Genomic DNA, 20,359 nt, shown 5'->3' on the forward strand with positions numbered 1-20,359 from the left:
TATTAATGGTTGCCAACGAGTAAAATTACTTAAATGAATATCTGTGTAGTCATCGGGGGCATTCCACTAATAAACTACTGAAAAGTCTTTTAACTAAATAGCCTTTTATCGGCAAAACAAGAGTTACCACTTAAAGGATACCGATATCATTTAAACCGTTCCTGAGACTTGTGGAATGACACAACATTCAGTCCCCTACGAGAAAACAAAAATAAAAATAATTACCCCGTCATGAATACAATAGATAGACAACATCTTTTATAAGAATAATGTTAATCGTCAAATGATAGAAAATTTATTTCAACAATTAATTGAAATCACCAAAGAAATATTAAGCAGATAATTGAGATGTTTAGTTAATTTTGTGATTTAACAGTGGGTCTCGCTTTTGGGTGATATCACCTTTAGGAAAAGACCAAAAAACTATGGCTTCCAAACAGAAAATGAAGAAGTAATGGTTTCTTAACTTTCATTGTTTTTATGAATCTGAAAAGAACGTTTAGAGCGATAATTAGCCTAAAGTATGTGAATACATCAATGTTTTCTTTGAATATGTGATGAATATGTAAATTTTAGGTGCAAAGAAAACTTATGCTGTTGCTTAATTGAAACATTAAGTTATTTTACAAACTATCCCCACATCCTCACAGCATTGTTTCATCTCCCGATTCACTTCTTGCATCCAATACTTACATTTTCTAAATTCATTTCCTACTCAAAAACGGGGTGAGAACACCCTATAGCTAATACATAAATAGCATTCAGTTGTTGGTAAGCAACTTATTGAAGCCACTAGATGTTGATCGTGTTTTCTAACTTATTACCTCCCATCAGCACACCATGGGCAGTTTCGTTAAATCAGCTACCAAACCCAACTTAAAATTTATATTTGGTAGATATTTGTACATTAAAAACAAGACTTCCTGAGTCACACCTTATAAATAATTCCTCTGTTCAGATAAAATTTTCCTTAGTCAGGACAGGTTTCCGGTTTAGTGTTCGTACGGTTGAACCCTTACCATACTGGGAATATTTATTACGACCTGTATAATAACGTTCGGCAGGGAGCAATTGTGTGAGAGAAATCAATTTTGCCAGGATCGAAATTTATGATTCCAGCTGGGAGACTTCTGTTTATTCGTAAGGGTGTAAGACCTCGAAAATGGTCGCTACAAAATTAATATAAAAGAAACGGATTAGAATCAGCAGATATTGCAAGACGTTGAAAAAATAATGGCTATTTTTTACTTGTTTTTTTTTTTTGTTCATATATCGTTATATAACCCGACGGGACTTGAACCTTGACGAAGACTTTGTACAAACTAAAGTGGGTGGATCGACTTGCGAGTTTCGATGATTTAGGGAACTAAACCATAGGTTCAATCATAATGAATTGGGGGGGGGGGTCTTAAAGAGAAATCAGACTAAGATTAGTCCCTGAAGCAGCTCTTTCAGTACTCAGGGTTGTAGAGATGACGAAGATCGGTATGGCACTCTGATGCACAATACTGCGATGTGGAAGGCAACGGGAAACCACCACATTATATTTCATGAAAAATAAACAGAACCCAAATGATTGCGTTTTCTGGGGTAAAGCACTCTGGACGTAAAGAAGGATCCATTGGGATGTCCGGGCGGGGACTACCTCGGGGGATGTCATCAATGAGAGTGCAATAGGGGAAAGTGCAATATTTTGGCGAATGATGAGGATACCGTGGATAGAGAAGGTTAGAAATGAAGATGTGTTAGAAACAGTAAGAGAACAAAGGCCTTTATGGAAGTCAATAAGAAATAGGCGGGATAGGTTGGTAGGACACCTTCTCAGGCATAAAGGTCTATTCAAAGACATTAGAGGCAGAAACTGAAGTTAAAAGGAGTAGAGCTAGACCTAGATTAGATTACTGTTCGTAAATAACTAAGGACTCTATGGAAGTCAATAAGGAATAGGCGAGATAGGACACCTTCTCAGGCATCAGCCAGAGACGTATTAGAGGCAGGAACTGAAGTTAAAAGGAGTAGAGCTAGACCTAGATTAGATTACTGTTCGCAAATAACTAAGGACTCTATGGAAGTCAATAAGGAATAGGCGAGATAGGACACCTTCTCAGGCATCAGTCAGAGACGTATTAGAGGCAGGAACTGAAGTTAAAAGGAGTAGAGCTAGACCTAGATTAGATTACTGTACGCAAATAACTAAGGACTCTATGGAAGTCAATAAGGAATAGGCGAGATAGGACACCTTCTCAGGCATCAGTCAGAGACGTATTAGAGGCAGGAACGGGAGTTAGGAGAGGTAGGGATAGACCTAAATTAGATTACTGTTCGCAAATAGTTAAGGATGTGGGTTGCTCAAGTTTCAGGGAAATGCGAAGATTAGCTCAGGATAGGATGGAGTGGAGGTGCGTATCTACCAGTCTTATATTAACGACCTTGTGATGATGATGAGTGTTGATAGGTAGCTCATGGACGGATGAAATATAGGACGTGTGATTCTTGTTTTAAAAAGCTCCAATTTCATATTGGGATAGTAAATTGCGGAAGTAATATTTCAGTTTCAGTTTACCGTTTTTCGCTTGCGCTTTTTATAACAATGGAATGGTGTGCGGTACGGGTTTTCCCTGGTTTTTGGATCGTTGGTAACGGTCGACGTGAAAGCTTTTTTGCTGAAAGCAACTTTCACGTTCAATTGCCGACGTTGCCCTCGCGTACGCAATTACGTTGCCCGCACAATGGAATAATTCAAACGGCGGGTTTGCCATCGTCAGCCGTTACGGTTCTGTCGCATAAAATAACAACATCTACCCCCGAATCAGATGCATACAGATGTGAAAAATAATAATGCGTCGGATACAGAGATGGGGATGATTAGCTATGACGAACAGTGTAGTTGTTTTGTATCCCGAATTGGAAGTAACATAGAAAATGATACAGGCCTGACGCTGGAAGCTGGCGGAAATTTTAAAATGGCGTGGATGCGCGGTGGCAAAAGTAGGCAGTTTTAGGTATAACGATTGCAGCCCTCATTCTTCAGTATTCCTATCAGCGGCGTAGATTAAATATTTAAAAATAGGGATCAGTGAGCAAGTAATAGACAGANAAGTAGGCAGTTTTAGGTATAACGATTGCAGCCCTCATTCTTCAGTATTCCTATCAGCGGCGTAGATTAAATATTTAAAAATAGGGATCAGTGAGCAAGTAATAGGCAGACAAACAGAAAAACTAATTGTTGATGTTGGTGACAGTGATAGAGATTCCCATATTGAGAGTAAATGTGAAAACTAATTATAAAACAAAAACAATACGTTAATTTTTTCATGTCATGTTTTTTATTATTTTCTAGTACGCTACTCTCCTATCTGTATTAATACTATAATTTACGCCTGCTGAAAGCTTATTTGTGTATCGGTTCCAAGTGACTTATCCAAATAGATCATAAATGGGCAAGTACCTGCGCGACCGCTCGCCAGCTTCCTTCGTCAGACCTGTACCTACGATATATTCCCTTTACGCATTTATGATGTACTTACCAGCTTTTATCTGTGACTTCATCCTTGTGAAACTGTTTGTAATTGTCTATAATAAATATAATATTTTTATAACCATTATCGCCACGATCATCATTCTGTCCGAAGATCGATTGGACTTCACTACACTACTTTCTCTCTTGAGTCATTCGTCTTGTTTTTCAAAAAGTAGAGTAACTTACGTCTCTTTAACTATTGGCGAACAGTAATGTGATCTATAGTAGAATAAAGATTCGGGCTATAGAGCCGTGGTCTAAGTGAACTATTCTGTCCAAACGTTTCGTCAACTACTGCGGCTGATATCCTCAGTGATAGTGATGCGTTGACAATGTGAACGTAGATTATATCTCTATATATTTATTAAGTCTCGACAGCGACTGTTCTGAGGATGTCAGCCGCAGTAGCTGACGAAACATCTGGACAGAATAGTTCACTTAGACCACGGCCCTATAGCCCGAATCTTTATTTTACTATGGATTCCGGCCGTGAAAGCCTTTGTTCTTATAATGTGATCTACGTTCACATGTACCTCTCTTGACTCCTGTTTCTGCTTCTAATATCTCTATCTAATTTTTCACCTGTGAGAAGATGTCTTACTAACCCATCTCGTCTATCTTTTATTGACTTCCATAATATCCTTTGCAAACAATATCCGAAATAATGTATCGAGTTACATTTTCCAGAAAATGAATACTGATGCTTTTCACTTTAATATTTGATATCTCGTTTAAAATTCTCGAAATCAACTGCCCTTCGTTGCTTTAGCAAGTAAAGCTACATGTCTTTAGAAGTTACGATCACATCTTCGCGAAGCTGAGATTGCATTTTGGTAATTTACGTTTTAACTTTACCCCAAACACCATACCAGTGGCACTAAAAACTGGATGGGCTGAAACTGAATCTTAAACAATCGTTGTATTTGTGAGTTATCAGTAGATAGGTAATAAGTTATTATCCAGAGAAAATGCGCATCCAGAATCTTTATGGATTGTCAGATGTATGATTTTCAAAAACAAATTTATAACAATTCTGTCTTGTCACGTATTTGCCCATGATTATTATCGACTAAGACGATCGTCTTTATTGCATGATAAAAATTCAATTTCTATCCATAGTTGGCATAGCGATTCTATAAAACCGAAAACGATTCAAATTTATGACCGGCAAAATAATTTGCCACCCAAGCAGAATAGGGCGTGAGCCTCCCACAACAGCAAAATAAAGTCGAGACAGCGCCGTCGCTCATTTACGTTCTTCCTTTGATTCGTATGAGTTTGACGCTGACTTGCAACGATGTGTAGTTCAGACAGACGCACGGCTCGTTAATGTAATTTATTTCTACCGTTTCACGTGCTATAAATTTTTTATTCGTTAAGATGGACCAGCTGCTAATACAGCAGGAGACCATCTTCGCAAAAAATTCGCCCAAAACAAATTACTTTGAATTTCCACGAAGGATTACCATTAGACGGATCCTTGAAGAATGTTTCTATGACAGGGAAACGACTTTATAGCTGGGACGTTCAAAATTGGCTTAGTCTGCAATAAAACTGTCGCATTTACTTTCTTCTTTCAACTAGACTAGAGCGGTTGCTGACAGAACGCCTACTTTTACTCATTACAGACGTTATAGGGAATATCGTAACCATAGAAAAGAGATGTCAGGTAGGAATTGCAGCGGACACTAATGAAGAAAAAGGAATAATATTACACCAATTAATGTGTAACAGAAAGATATGAAGACAAGCAGAATTTGAGCACGTTATCAGCATCGTACTTTAAAGAAAGTTCAATATTTTCAGGAATTAAGGAATGCAAGGGCCAAACACAGACGCTTTAAGAATCCATTTGGAATTTCAATGTCATTTTCAATTAATAATAGTGGTTAATATGAAATATTAATGTGAAAATTCATTTTCAATTTTCCATCTTCTACAAACTACCTCAAGTTAATCAGGGAAAATTTGGATGTAGATGGAAAATTGAAAATGAATTTTCACATTAATATTTCATTTGGAATTTGCTTTTTAAAAATCAACCAGAACTGTCTTCGGTAAAGGTCTAGATGATGACGCCCACCCCTTTCGGGGGTGGGGTTGGGGGAATCGAAAGAGGAGGTCTCCCCCACCACCGCACCATAAAAAGTTCGTGGCGGTCTCACCCCCATAAAAAGTTATAGGGGTTCAAAGTTAATAAATATGTCAATTTTTATACATTTCCAGGTATGTAAATATTTATATAGTCATTCTTAAACAATATTCAAAGGTAAAACTAATGGAAAAATACATAAAAAATATTGAGAAAGTTATATAAAACATTATTTAAATATCTTTATCAATAGGGTAGGTTAGGTTAGGTTATCGGGTTTTGTTCAAGTGACCACTCTCTTTCGATCCCCCGTCTCTACCCGCTTGAAAATATTTTTTTTATTGAATTTTATTTGAATTATATTCTATGAAAATTGTCAAAATAATCAACTTTCAACCCCCATAACTTTTTATGGGGGTGAGACCGCCGTAAATTTTTATGGGGTTTTATTCAGGTAACCACCCTCTTTCGATCCCCCCTACCCCCACCCTCATCTTACCCCCATAACTTTTTATGGGGGTGAGAACGCCACGAGCTTTTTATGGTGCACTGGTGGGGGAGATCTCCTCTTTCGATTCCACCCATCATCTAGACATTTACCCTGTCTTTTAACAATTATGTATTAGTGTTTTATATTTATGTGTTTTAAGCTCATTCATAGGATTGACGACCTTATGATGAAGATGATGTTAAACCGAATTCCTGAATTCTAAAATCAAACACAAATCTTGCTCCTTCATTCTACAAATATTCTTGTCCAAATTCCCGTTAATCGTTTTTTTTTTCCATTCGGCAAATCTCGCCGAGCGAAAACACGAACGTCTGGAAAATTCGTCAGATTCCAAAACATTGTTTTGCATCCATTTCACCGACAAACAAACCCAAATAAGGATTAATGATTTTTCTTTCTTCGGTGTTCGGCGAACGAATGGTGTTTTTAACATGACGTCGCTAATCTTTCAACACAACCGTTATTACCAGAGTTGCTTTTTCGTCGTTCGTTCATTGTTGACAATTATAATCTGTCTAAAGCGTATGGGTAAAATGGAAACCTACGCGGCATTCCTTCATCTGTAGTAAGTATATCCTATCAGATCCAGTCGGACATACCTACCTACAACAATTGCGGCACACTTAATGCCTACTTACAACAAAATGCCAGACCATTCAATTTGTTGCAATTACCCTTGCAAAAAAGAGAAAAGAATCAAAACCTCGGAACGGCCATAATTAAATTATTCACGGCAGTGGCGTCTAAAGTCTAAGCAAGCAATTATAAACAAACATGAAAGGCGGTAATTGAACGCTTATTGCATGGTCTTGTACCAGGTACTTACACGAATGGTTGTTATTTGAATAAGTACGCAGAGTAGGTTCATACATACCTTTGATTTAATTTGTTTAAAATGTTTGCCTTTGGCACGACATGCTGCCTCCGCGAAATAACTCAATTACTTACTCATTTCTTAACGGCTGCAATTTAACTTCCTTTAAGACTTTATGCGATAGCGAATTAAATGTGCAATATTAAGTATCTACTATAGGTGTAGGCAGGATTTTAACTAAGAGGTGTCCAAAAGATATACGATATAGTTTCGCCACTGCTTCACATCATGAGCCAATCTTTTCATTGGCCAAAGAAATGGAACATCTCACATATTTGACTATCTGGGAGTTTTTGCCTGCCTCTGTTTACACATGCTTCTCATATATTGCTAAGTAGGCCTTCATGTCTTAGAAGGTGTCCTACCACTCTGTCTCTTCTTTTTAATATTGATTTCTATTCTATCTCGCCCTTGGATGTTCCACATCTTCTGATACCTTCACATTTCAAGCCGTTTCTATTCATTGTATTTTCATCATTGGCCCATAAAACCACTACTAAAGGCTTCTAATTGTTTCTTTTCTGCCGGAGTCACGGTTTCTACTTAAACTCATAAATAACCAAATATGAAGATTGGAAAAACTTTGGCGGTTGTTGTAGAACAAACAGAATAGCTCACAACCCCAACGCCAAAACAAGACACTGTAGTTGTCCGAAGCGTTTTTCGGTAACAAAGTTACCTTCTTCAGGGACTGAAGTAAACTCATATTATTTTACTTCTCGTCTATTTTTTATTGAATTCCATAGGTTCCATAGAGTCCTCAGTTTCATTCTTTCTAATATGTCTTCATTTCTAACCTTTTCTATCCACGGTATGATGACGATGAGTTTAAAAAAATGCTTTTCTTATGTGCAGTAATGCAAAAAAAGCCGTCTCTAGAAATACGTCCGCTTGTATTTATTAAATAATAAGAAACAAAAACTTTTAAACTGGTTGTGGGAAACGTCGATGTACAAAAGTCTTTTCCTGCAACAGTTGTGGGAGTACTACACAATATGTGCATAATAGTGTTATTACAGTTCATTCATATTAGTAGGTACACAACAATTGCTAACAAATTAATTTCGAACACATTCCAAACACGAGTAATCAATAATAACATTATATTTGTCCCTGCAGCGTATCCAATTTGGCTTGCAAACAATAATGGTCAAAATTACGGTCCATTACCTAATACTATCGGCCGTCGTTCCGAATTAGCCACGGCCGCAGATAAATATTTCCTTATCTTGCGAACAATATTGGTTTATGCGAATGGTTACGACTGAGGGTGGAAACCCCATGTTTGTGCTGATTGCCATTGTACTAGACATACAGGGCATTAAGACATTTGTACTAATACGGTATGTCTCAATTGCACCTCTTGGTTGACATTTATAATATATAGATACTAAAATAATGTCTGGAAAAAGATAATGACGTAACTGATTAAATAAAAGGTTCCTATAAGTAACTGACTCGGATGCAACCAAGTATGAAGTCCATAAAATAGTAAAATTAACAGCAAATGCGATAAATAGTCAGATAATTTTTGGCCTGTACCGAAAATGTTGGAGTTGATTTTTAATATTTTGTTGCTCGTTTTATGGTTAATGTAATATTTACAGAATAATTACAAACAATAGAAAAAGAGAAACTTTTCTCAGAGATAAAAACTGCTTATTTGGGTTTTAACGTTTCACAAGTACATTCTAATCCTCTGCTTAATTCAATTAACATTATCCTTTATTGTCTTCATCTTCAAATCTAGGAGATTTGCAGATTGCTTTCACTTAACTAGTTTAAAACTTGGTGTGTAGTAATCTCTTAAAATCACTTACGTATGTACATAACTTTAGTGCAGCAGTTCCGACATGTCTAGCAATCTCGTCACGAAGTGCTAGATTCATTGGATACAAGTTTCTGTAGTTTATAGCGTATGGGGTTTTACAGGTACCTACATCTAAATTCAAAAACTGATTGTACTGACGATATTTTATTACAATATATTAGAAATAAATAGAAATTATCTTACATTTTGTTGTGGCTTGATCGATGTTACAACTTACAACAGTACTCATCTTGAGCTGAATTAAGTCTTGTTCTGGAAACATGCCGTGTACCTCGATTTCAGACGACAATTACCTCATCATCATAAGGTCGTCAGTCCTAAGACTGGTTCAACACACACCGACCTCCCCTATTTCTTATCCTGAGCTAATCTTTACATTTCCCTTAAACTAGAACATCCCACATCCTTAACTATTTGCGAACCGTGATCTAATCTAGGTCTATCTCTACTTCTCTTCCTGCCTCTAACATGTCTATGACTAGTCCTTCATGGCTGAGAAGGTGTCCTACCAACTTATCTCGCCTACTTCTTATTGACTTCCATAGGGTTCTCTATTCTCGTATTTTTTCTGATACATCTTCATTTACCATGAATAATTACGTACACATCGAAAAATCAGAAAGTATCTACTCCCATACGTATGTTGTAAAATGTTGCAAACAAAAATTTTATTAGAAAATAACACAAATGGCGCGGTAAACGCCATCTGTATCGATTAAGCTAACGTGCCTATCACGTTTAGGTTGGCTACACCGAGATTCGTTTTCAGTGAGAAGATATCCACACAAGTGGACCTTGTTGGAGCATACGTAATCCTAAAATGTAGCATCGTACTACAGATGGCGTTTACCGCGCCATTTGTGGTATTTTCCAAAACGCGCTGTTAAGACAGCAGGTAAAAGTTGGTCTGTGTTCTGTCGGAACTGTCTCCAACTCGCTGATGAGATCCACAAAGATCGACAGAATACAGACCACTTCGAATTATTTTAAAAATATTATTATGGAAACACCCTGTATTTTGTTATGACATACGTAATACGTGAGTTAAATAGCGTGCAGTATATTATGAAACAGTACAAAAATTAGATGTCGTCTTTGAGATGTAGTTTAATACTAAATATTATTACGCATTCGAAGTGCATCTTGAAAATTGTTTCCCCATCAGTTATTTACAACGGGGGGAGAGAGGGTGAGAGAGAATTCGAACGACATCAAAATCAGTAGGATGCAGACATGAAACTTGTAGCCCGTTTCACGGAAACTGCATTACAAACTTTTAAATCCGGACTGAATATAACCGTTTCAATTAGAAAAGCAGCATCATCGTAGTCGTCTCCAAATAAGCAGCTTTTCCACTGGAGCGAAAACTGAATGGAACCTGATGACTGCGTGCACCGGATCACGGATATTCCCTTCATAATCCAATTCTCTAATAAAATAAAAATAATCTAGTCTATGTAACCTACGTAGATGCTACTGGTTTTATACGATTTTCAAGAAGAGCTCGTTTGTCGAATATATAACAAGAGTAACTCGCAAGGAGTAATTTGTTTCAATATACTACAAATGTGCTCACAGATTGGACAATCAATGATACATACGATAACAGAATGTTCTAAATATCAAAATTCGATTCAATTATAATCATAAACTTCTAAAAACAATTGCGAATTTACGGTATAAGTTTGAGGAGTTTGTTGTGACGTCTGGCGTTCCCCAGGGCTCCCATTGTGGGCCACTACTCTTTAACATCTTTTTTAATGACGTAATTGATACTATAAATTTTACGCGTATAATTTATAATTGTATTCAATAATTGACTCCTTGATTCGCAGTGCTTTCTAAGAGATTTGAGTTTGGTTGAATCAGGAATGGTCTGACATTATTCAAAATATAAACAATGTGATTACCATCTGCAATAATAATTATAATTATAATGTTTCTGCCAACCAGCTATTGCGAGTTAATGAAGTTAAAGATTTAGGCATAATATTTGATGGAATCAAATCATGTATGGACTTTATTGTTGGTAAAGCTAACAAATTGTTGTACTATTAAGAAAATCAAATGAATTTGAAAACGTTCCTGTTTGGTAATCGACGAATTGATGAAAAAATAATGTCCGAAATCGGCCAAAAATTGTGACTTATAGAGGCAGGGAACCCAGTAATACATACATAGCTGTAGCAACAAATCAAAAGAATTATTGTGTTGTTCAGTCTTTGAGATTCTCCCATTCAAACTTTTAACGTTAGTCCGTCCCTGGAGGTGCACACGTGGATGCACGAATATAATTTGAAAGGTAACCGTAATGACAGCTATGATAAAATTTATGTGAAAAGTTTGTAGGTGTTTCGATGGAGGGAAGAACCAGATGTGCAATATTTTGCATTAGTTGAACAGAAATATCTGTAAGTTCGTAATCTCTGTATACGTAACAACGTAACCCCCCATATAAAAAAACCTACCACCTTCTATATATCATTCACGAAACTAATATAAAACGAAATATCTTTGTTTCATAGCTATAAATACTAGACTGGGATAATGCATGTCACAAAAGGACGGTGATATTGCATATGAAAATCATAATACATACCAGTATACTTTCTTACAATATAGACATTAATAAATAGGATGCCGAAAAATGAACAGCTGAAACGTATAATATGAAATTAGTCTAATTTAATGACATAGGTGTCTCTCTCAATTTCAAACGATCAATAAAAAACTTTCTGTGACAAATAATTTATGACAACAAACCAGAAAAGGAATAATTTTACTAAATGTATTTATAATTAAAATCATCATTATCATAGAGTCCTAAGTCTTAAGACTGGTTGGACGCGCACCTCTACTTTTTCCTATCCTGAGCTAATTGCATTTCTTTAAAACTAGAAGATCTTACATCCTGTTTCTAAACCAAATCTACCTCTACTCCTCCTAAGTGATGTTTTTTCTGATATGTCTCTGAGATGCTGTCTTACCGACCTATCTCGCCTATTTCATATTGACCTCTATAGAGTCCTGTGTTCACCTATTCTTTCTAATTCCTCTTCATTTCTAATCTTCTCTATCCACGGTATCTTCATAATTCGCCTATTCTTTTTTGTGGCGCTCGCCGTCGATATTTCGCACCCGTACAGCGCCGCGTTCCAAAATTTATGATGCTGGACAATATCGTTTTGATCTATTTGATCATTACCAGGAGTAACCACTTGGAGAAAGTATTTATTTACGTTTGAAAATATAATAATGGTTACTGTAAAATAATTATTTGTACGAGGAACATAGAATGAACCGTGTGGCCAATCGTCTCGCACTACAACACTTAATTTGATACGTGGTACATCTACCTGCGAATTATGTAGGTGTAAATCATTTGACAGAAAATATGGTATTAATACTGTAATACTGTACTACAGTTGGCGTTTACAGCGCTATTTGTCGTATTTTCTAAAACGCGCTGTTAAGACAGCAGGTAAAAGTTGGTCTGTGTTCTGTTGGAGCTGTCTGCGACGCGCTGATGAGATCCAAAAAGATCGAAATCGCGATCCGCGTCTGGCAGTTTCCACAGAATACAGACCACTTCGAATTATTTTATTCGATTATGGTAACGTGCCTACCACGTTGAGGTGAACTACGCCGGGATTCGTTTCAGCAAGTAGATATCCATATATTTAAATGGACCTTGCTGAAGCATACGTAATCCTAATTTGTAGCACTGTATTACAGATGGCGTTTACAGCGCCATTTGTCGTATTTTCTATGGTATTAATAGGTACCATGTTCCCTTGCATCACGCAAATTTTAAGCAGTTGCTTCCACTCATTGTCAAGTCAATTTTAAATAAGATACATAAGTAATGCAGTTGTACAAGATAAGTATACCGGGTCTTATTTAAACAATTTTGTCTCAGTAACAAACGAAATAATTGCACGTCAGCGGGAGTGAAAATTTATTAAGTTGGAAGTCTCCCACAAAACTTAATGGCATCGCAGTGCCATAATTCACTCTTTCAAATTATAATGGAAATTAATTTGCTAGCAAATGATAAATTGCTCGAGCCGCACGACCGCGAGCAAAGGAGGAACGGATCGCCGGGCGAAACTTTGCTCTTTGACGTGCTCGACTCGCGCGGTTTTGTAGCGTTCGCAACTTTCAAAGAGCAGTAACTTACACATCGACTGAATATTAATCATCAACAACAAGAGACCTGGCCTCTTCCGACCGTTGCGAATTTGTTATCTCAAGCGCAAATTACTATCTGTCGTTACAGTTCGAAACAGATAAATAAACGGATGGATATTGTCCGGAAAGTGATAAATTTGAGCGTTAAATTTGGATTATATATTTAAGAAAACTGCAAACTAGACGGAAAATTAGGAAGTCGCTAATTTTCGGCATCTAGGGAGTCACACAATTCAAGATAGAAGAATCAGTAGAGATATAAAACAAAAGATAACGTAGGGTCGAGTCGCCTTTAACAAATGGAAGTCACTTCTATGCTCTGGAATACCAAATTTAGAAATTTAAAAGAATATTGTTAAAGGTGTATGTGTAGAGCACGATTCTACGGGACGCGGCGGAAAAGAAAAGGTTAGAAGCATTTGAAATGTGTTTCATGTGAATGATGAGGATACCGTGGATAGAGAAGGTAAGAAATGAGGAGGTATTAGAAAGACTAGTAGAACAGAGGTCATTAACATCATCATCATAAGGCCGTCAGTCCTAACACTGGTTGGACACGCACCTCCCTTCTTACCTATCCTGCGCTAATCTTCGCATTTCTTTTAAACTAGAACAACCTACATTCTTAACTATTTGCGAACAGTTATCTAGTCCAGGTCTACCTCTACTCTTCTTAACTCCTGCTTCTGCCTCTAATATGTCTCTGACTAGACCTTCATGTCTGAGAAGGTGTCCTACTAACCTATCTCGCCTATTTCTTATTGATCTCCATAGAGTCCCCAGTTCTCTTATTCTTTCTAAAACCTCTTCACTTTTAACCTTCTCTATCCACGGTATCCTCATCATTCGCCTGTATCACCACATGTCGAACGCTTCTAACCTTTTCATTTCCGCCGCGCCCACTGTCCATGTTTCGCAACCGTACAGTGCCGTGGTCCAAACATACACCTTTAACAACCTTTTTCGGATATCTAAATTAACCGTTCGCGAGCAGAGAAGTGACTTCTTTTTATTGAAAAGGCGGCTCGACCCTGCGCTATCCTCTGCTTTATATCCCTACAACTCCTTCCGTCCTGACGTCTCTGACTTCCTAGATTCCTAAAATCGGCCACTTCTTCTAATTTTTCGTCTCCTATCTTTATATTTGCTCTTTCCCTACTTTTCCTTCCCTTACATACCATTATTTTTGTTTTAGTTTTATTTACTTTCATACAGTACTGTTTTGCCAATACCGCTTCCATTTTATTTAAGTCTCTCTCTATCTCATCATGTAAGTTAATAATAAATAGGCGATATAGAAAGAGCTAGTTAGAGACATATTAGAAGCAGAAACAGGAGTTTACTCACTCAACGCACCGAAGAGGTATAATATCAAGAAGTTAAAACGCGTTCGTTTTGACACCACAGGGGATCGTTTTTAGTTACCCTCTTGTAGTAAAAACATCAAATCTATTTGAACAGTATCATTAAAGTATTTGTGCAAAATTTATAAATTGTTTGATGACGAAAAGTTGTCAAATTATGTCTTTAATTTTCCCGTCTTCATTGTTTCAGTGCTGCGCGACGATTTCCGCGTGTCCCCGGTGAATACCCGAGTGGCTGCCGGTGAAACGGCACTTTTGCAATGCGGTCCTCCGAAGGGAAGTCCCGAACCGCAAGTCTCATGGAAGAAGGACGGCAAGCCGCTCGAATTAGATGGAAGACGCATAAGAATGGTCGAGGGTGGCGGCAATCTCATTATTTCTGACGTGCGACAGGGTGACGAAGGACGATATCAGTGTGTTGCGCACAACATAGTGGGGTCTAGGGAGACCCAGTCGGCGACCCTCACGGTACATGGTAAGTGGAGGAATTATGATGAAACGGGATCTATTCAATTTAATTATTTATATAGGGTTATGTAGCGAGAATTTTAACGAGAAACCTTAACCATATTTAAATTTTAGTTCATTTGAAATTATAATTTTTGGTTTTCCCGGCGAAAATTAAAATGAACGTTGCTACCAATTTATTAAAAAGGAGAGGTCCATATATTAGTGTAATTTGCTTGCACATATTTTAAACAGATAAATATACACCTATCACCATATAATAATGTTACATAATATGAAATATTATTCTGAAAATTCATTTCTTGAATTCTTTTTGCCCACTACACACTTCCTCAAATTAATGAGGAAAAATTTGTTGCTGTTGTCACACACCCGCCGGGAATCGAACCCGGGCTCTTTGGCTTTACGCGCCAATGCTTTGACCACTAAGCTACGAGAGATGACAACAGCAACAACGACAAACCGTACTTATGTTACATAAACTTAAAATTAGTAGTATCTATATATGACAAATTTATAATGCAGTGATTAACATAGGTATATCATGGCGCCGTATATATCTATGGTTTATGGGGAGGGTGAACGACCCTTTTTGGAATTAGGTTACTCTTTTTGAGACGTCTTATTAAAGGATGGAACTAATTAACCCGTCTTCTTTCGAAATGCATGCCATCTATCCAAATTTGGTTAAGTTATACTAGTATACGAAGTCTGTTCAAAATGTATCGCGAATTTTGAATTTCCGCTGGTTACTATATTCGATTTTCGATTTTTTTTTTGTGGCGTTATGTTGGTACTCATGTCTCTCACTTATACCGACTGTTTTGGTTCGTCTTCGATTTTTGTCTATACCAAAAAATAGATCAGAGAATGTGTATCAAATTTTGTGAAAAACAAAACTAAGTGCGCGAACGCATTCCGATAGTTGACTGTGACATGGTGAAGTTACCTTGGACCGAAGCAACGTTTATCGGTGGTACAAAATGTACTTGGAGGGCCAAGAAGAAGTGAACTTGAAGAGCGTGTCGGACGCCCGAGCACGTCAACGGCAGACGAAAACATTGATGAAGTAAAGAAAATAGTATTGGCCAATCGTCGAATCGCCGTTGGAGAAGTTGCTGGGGACCTAAACTTATCGATTGGCTCCTGTCATTCGAGTTTTACCAATGATTTGGGCATGAGACGGGTCGCCGCGAAATTCGTACCCAAATTGTTCAATTTCGACCAAAAACGGCATCGTATTAGCATTGATAAGGAACTGTTGGACTCTGTCGGTGACCACCCAAATTTGCTCTAAAGGGTTATAAGTGGTGACGAATCATGGGTTAAGATGTAGAAAGCAAAGCTCAATCATCCCAATGAAAGCTACTGTACGAGCCAAGACCGAAGAGAGCGAGTTTTACTTACAGTTCTCTTCGATTGCAAGGGCGTGTTGTATCATGAGTTCTTGCCACAGGATAGAACGGTCAATAAGAAATATTACCTGCAAGTTATGCGCAATTTGCATGAAGGAATCCGCCAGAAGGGCCCGGATTTATGGAAGAACAAAAATTGGCTTTCGTACCATGGTAACGTCCCTGCTTACACATCGTTGCTTGTACACAAATTTCTGGCCAAAAACTACATCCTAATAATGCCGCAGTCACGGTATTCCCCCGATCTGGGCCCCTGTGACTTTTTCTTGTTCTCTAAACTAAACAGGCCCATGAAAGGACGAAGCTACGCTACGATTGAGGAGATAAAGACGTCATGGAAGGAGGAGATGAACAAAAGATTACAAAAAATTATTTTTTGAAGTGCTTTGAGGATTGGAAAAAAACGTTGGCACAAGTATATAATATCTAGTGGGGATTACTTTGGAGCGGACAAAATAGATATTCATGAATAAATAAATAATTTTTGAGAAAACACAAAATTCGCGATACTTTTTGAACTGACCTCGTATGCATATATTTTCTAAGCTTTCAATAACAATTAATTGTAAACATGGTAAAATGAGAAAAGAACGCCTACATAATACCTACCTAAATATAGCTTTCGGCAAATTGTTCGTAAAAACAGAAATTTAATTTCGTAAAAGCTTTTTTAAATTCGATCTGTGTTGTTGGGAGAGCACTGGTTATTTTAAGAGAATGAAAATAATCAACCTAAAAAATAATTAAAAGAAAACACAGCGTCTACAGAGATGAAAGGAAGCATAAATTATTTATGAAAGTAAATTTTCAGGTATAACCACCCTCCACTAGCTGTATCATTATTTCCCTGATGAAGCTACTGTGATAGCGAAACAGTTGCTTCGTATTAAAAATTGTGTGCCTATGTTTGCTTTACTTCTTCTGTGAGTGCTTGATTTTCGGATTAAATCGAAATAGTTGAAATAAATAAGTGTGCCATTATAGAAAATAATGGTGTATATTTTTGTGAGTTCAAGGAATGGAATACTTTATTAATTATATTATTAACGGTTTATAATAATTTGTATACTGTTTTTAGTTATTTTAGTATTTTGATTTCATCGGATATTATGCAAATATTAATGAGAAAATTCATTTTAGGTTTGCCATCCACTACAAACTTCAACAGGTTAATAAGGAAAAATATTTTTGTTGCTGTTGTCGGGAATCGAACCCGACACGTTTGGCTTTACTTATCAATGCTTTGACCACTAAGCTACGACAGGTGACAACAGCAACCACGACGTGGATGGAAAATCTAAACCGAATTTTCACATTAATATTGCATAGTAAAAATTTCAGTATTAGTAATTAAAAAATTCATAGTGTTTTATATTATGTAAATATTGGTGGATGAGTCGGACACTGAAAAATTCTCAAGATTTTTATGGTTATATAAATATTATTATTCAATAATTCTACTGTGTTACGAAAAAAATATTTCTTGGAAAAGCCTGAAAATTGTTATTTTCCTTTTTGATACATAAAATTTTATACTGAAACTGAAAAGCAGGATACATAAGAGATAGGTTTATTATTAGTTTGATTACGTTTATATTCACTATTCATGAACAGTTAAAACTGAACATTAAATTTCAACCCTCCCGTAATCTTAAGTAGAAAAGGATTGTTTTTCATCTAAATTTAATATGAATTTTGCGATTCCGTCTATACTTTATGATATATCATGAGCAAAGTTTTCATAAAGTTTTATGTTTCCTTCACCTTGTAGTCCAAAACGTCTATTACTTAAAATAAAAACCCTCTATAAATTAAACGAATAATTTGGGCATCGCACCTCAGTAAGCAGTGAAAATGGGTTTGAATCGGGAGAAAGTCTTCTATGTAACAGACGAAGAATTGCTGAATTTCCTAATTAAGGAAAATGCTTGTTTACAAAGTTTAGACAGTGTAGAAATATGTAAAAACATTAGTGTTAGTGGACCTATACTAAAGGAAAAAGCTGAAGAGTTTGCTAAGTCACTGGAAATCCATAATTTTAAAGCTTAACTTTAAACCCTTAGTAAGTAAAAACCTCAATAACTCAAATTTCCCTTGGTCTTTATCTAATCGAGGTTCTACTGTAAATAAACCCTGATGTAGCTCAGTAAGACCCATTGTAGAGCTTGCCCTGTTAAGGACATTCTTGATCCTCAAAAGCAAATAACTTCTATCTGAATACTTTAAGGGTTCTGATTCTAGAGGATATTGTTAATCCAAAAATAGTATTCATTTTTAATTATAGTCTCAACTCATTAAATTCTGTGTTTTTGTGGAGTACCTAATGTGCTTTTAGCGTCTAACTTTTATCATTTAACCTTGCATTATTGTATCCAACGTATGATCCACAAATGTCGATCTAAATTAATAGATACTCAGTTGCAGTACACAGAAATGTCGATACGTTAAATGAAGTTTGTTATCCTCCTTGTTACAGTGAAACCGTACTTCAACAAAGAGCCTCAGGATGTAGTGACAAAAGCCGGTCAGCGAGTGATCTTTCAATGCTCGGTGGAGGGTGAGCCGGTTCCTAGTGTGCTCTGGCGTCGCGAAGACGGTAAAATGCCAATCGGTCGAGCGCGAATTCTCGACGACAAGTCGCTCCTCATCGACAACGTCCAAACCTCCGACGAAGGCATCTACATTTGCGACGCCGAAAATGTCGTCGGTAGCATCACCGCAAAGGCATCGCTCGTCGTTAATTGTAAGTACTATCTACGTTATCTAATAATAGGGTTGTCAGTCGGAATGCTAGTTGAGTACACATTGCCACTCACCGAGAAGTATGTTGTAGAGGTTTCTGGGTAATTTGAACTCTCTGGTTCCGTTCAAAATACCCATAATCTGGCAGTCAGTGTGTCACTGTCATAGGTTAGACTGTTCTATTTATAACTTCGTACTAAAGGGTACTGTGATTATAATTTAAGTCACTTTGACCAAGCAGCCTGACCTAGAGGTTTAGACCATTGCTTGGCATTCGGGAAGGCGTCGGTTCCATCTGTTCCGGTTCCGTCTGCTTTGGTTCAAGTTTTTCTCCGGTTTCTTTAGATCACTTAGGCAAATACTGAGGCAGTAATATTCCACAGATAATCTTTCACTCTCTTCTGTCTTCATTTAGCCCGTCTCATCTTTCTCACCCCAACCACTACCCACCTATTCTCACAATTCCTAAAAGGAGACTGAAGAGGGTCTTCCGCCCGAATCCCGCCATAGTCCGGAGGGACCGCCCGTCCATCACTATTAATGAAACACACAAAAGTTAAGTTCTTCTCTACTTTTCGTTCTTACCGTGATCCAATCTTCTGCTTTTTCTGATCACTCTTTTAATTTTTCTTCAAGTCCGTTTTGTAATCCCCATTTCGTATCTAGGATGATCTATCTATCTTCTATCAAAGAAGTTTTCGTCTGATGCTAAAATTTTGTTGAACCAACAATTTTCTGTTGTACCTCGCTGTCTCGTTTACCCTTCTTCCTAATGATTACTCACAGGCAGATATTTGAAATATTAAAAAGCAGTCAAATTCGAACTTCTTAAATGTACTGTCAAACTTGGCACTGTGTCAAACTCATTGAAACTTTGGATTCTGATAGTTCTCGAAAGTCTTATGCTCTCTGCAAAAGTGCAGTATACCCCAACGTCATATTGTGCTTATGGACAAAGGAAGTTGACGTATTCAGAAAATCCCATGCTTCCTTTGACAGTTCTCATGGTCAGGGGGTCTGTCTGCCTAATTATAATGGGGCGAATTCAGAAGGCAACAGATGAATCTCAGGAGGTCTGAGCACCCGCAGAAGAAGCGGGGCGAAGCCCTGGCTGACCATGGCAGCTATCAAAGATGGCTTCATCTTCATCATCATCATCATCATCATCATCATCGTCATTATGATCATAAGGTCGTCGGTCCTAAGACTGGTTGGACACGTACTTCCACTCCTTCCTATCCTGAGCTAATCTTCGCATTTCACTAAAACTAAAACAACCCACATCCTTAACTATTTGCGAACAGTAATCTAACCTAGGTCTGCCTCTACCGCTCCTAACTCCTGTTTCTGC

At 37.2% G+C, this 20,359-nt stretch overlaps 1 protein-coding gene across 2 annotated transcripts in view; it reads left to right on the forward strand.

Moving 5' to 3' along the window:
• The window catches only part of LOC108735552 (roundabout homolog 2-like), a 135,839-nt gene that overhangs the window by 108,449 nt on the left and 7,031 nt on the right, over window positions 1-20,359 (forward strand). For both annotated transcript variants that reach the window (XM_018467554.1, XM_018467555.1), the window contains exons 3-4: window positions 14,574-14,858; window positions 18,743-19,009. In XM_018467554.1, coding sequence (XP_018323056.1) covers window positions 14,574-14,858; window positions 18,743-19,009 — 552 coding nt within the window. The remainder of the gene's footprint in view (window positions 1-14,573; window positions 14,859-18,742; window positions 19,010-20,359) is intronic.

Source organism: Agrilus planipennis, unplaced genomic scaffold, assembly GCF_000699045.2.
Source record: "Agrilus planipennis isolate EAB-ADULT unplaced genomic scaffold, Apla_2.0 scaffold107, whole genome shotgun sequence".
Lineage (NCBI taxonomy): Eukaryota > Metazoa > Arthropoda > Insecta > Coleoptera > Buprestidae > Agrilus > Agrilus planipennis.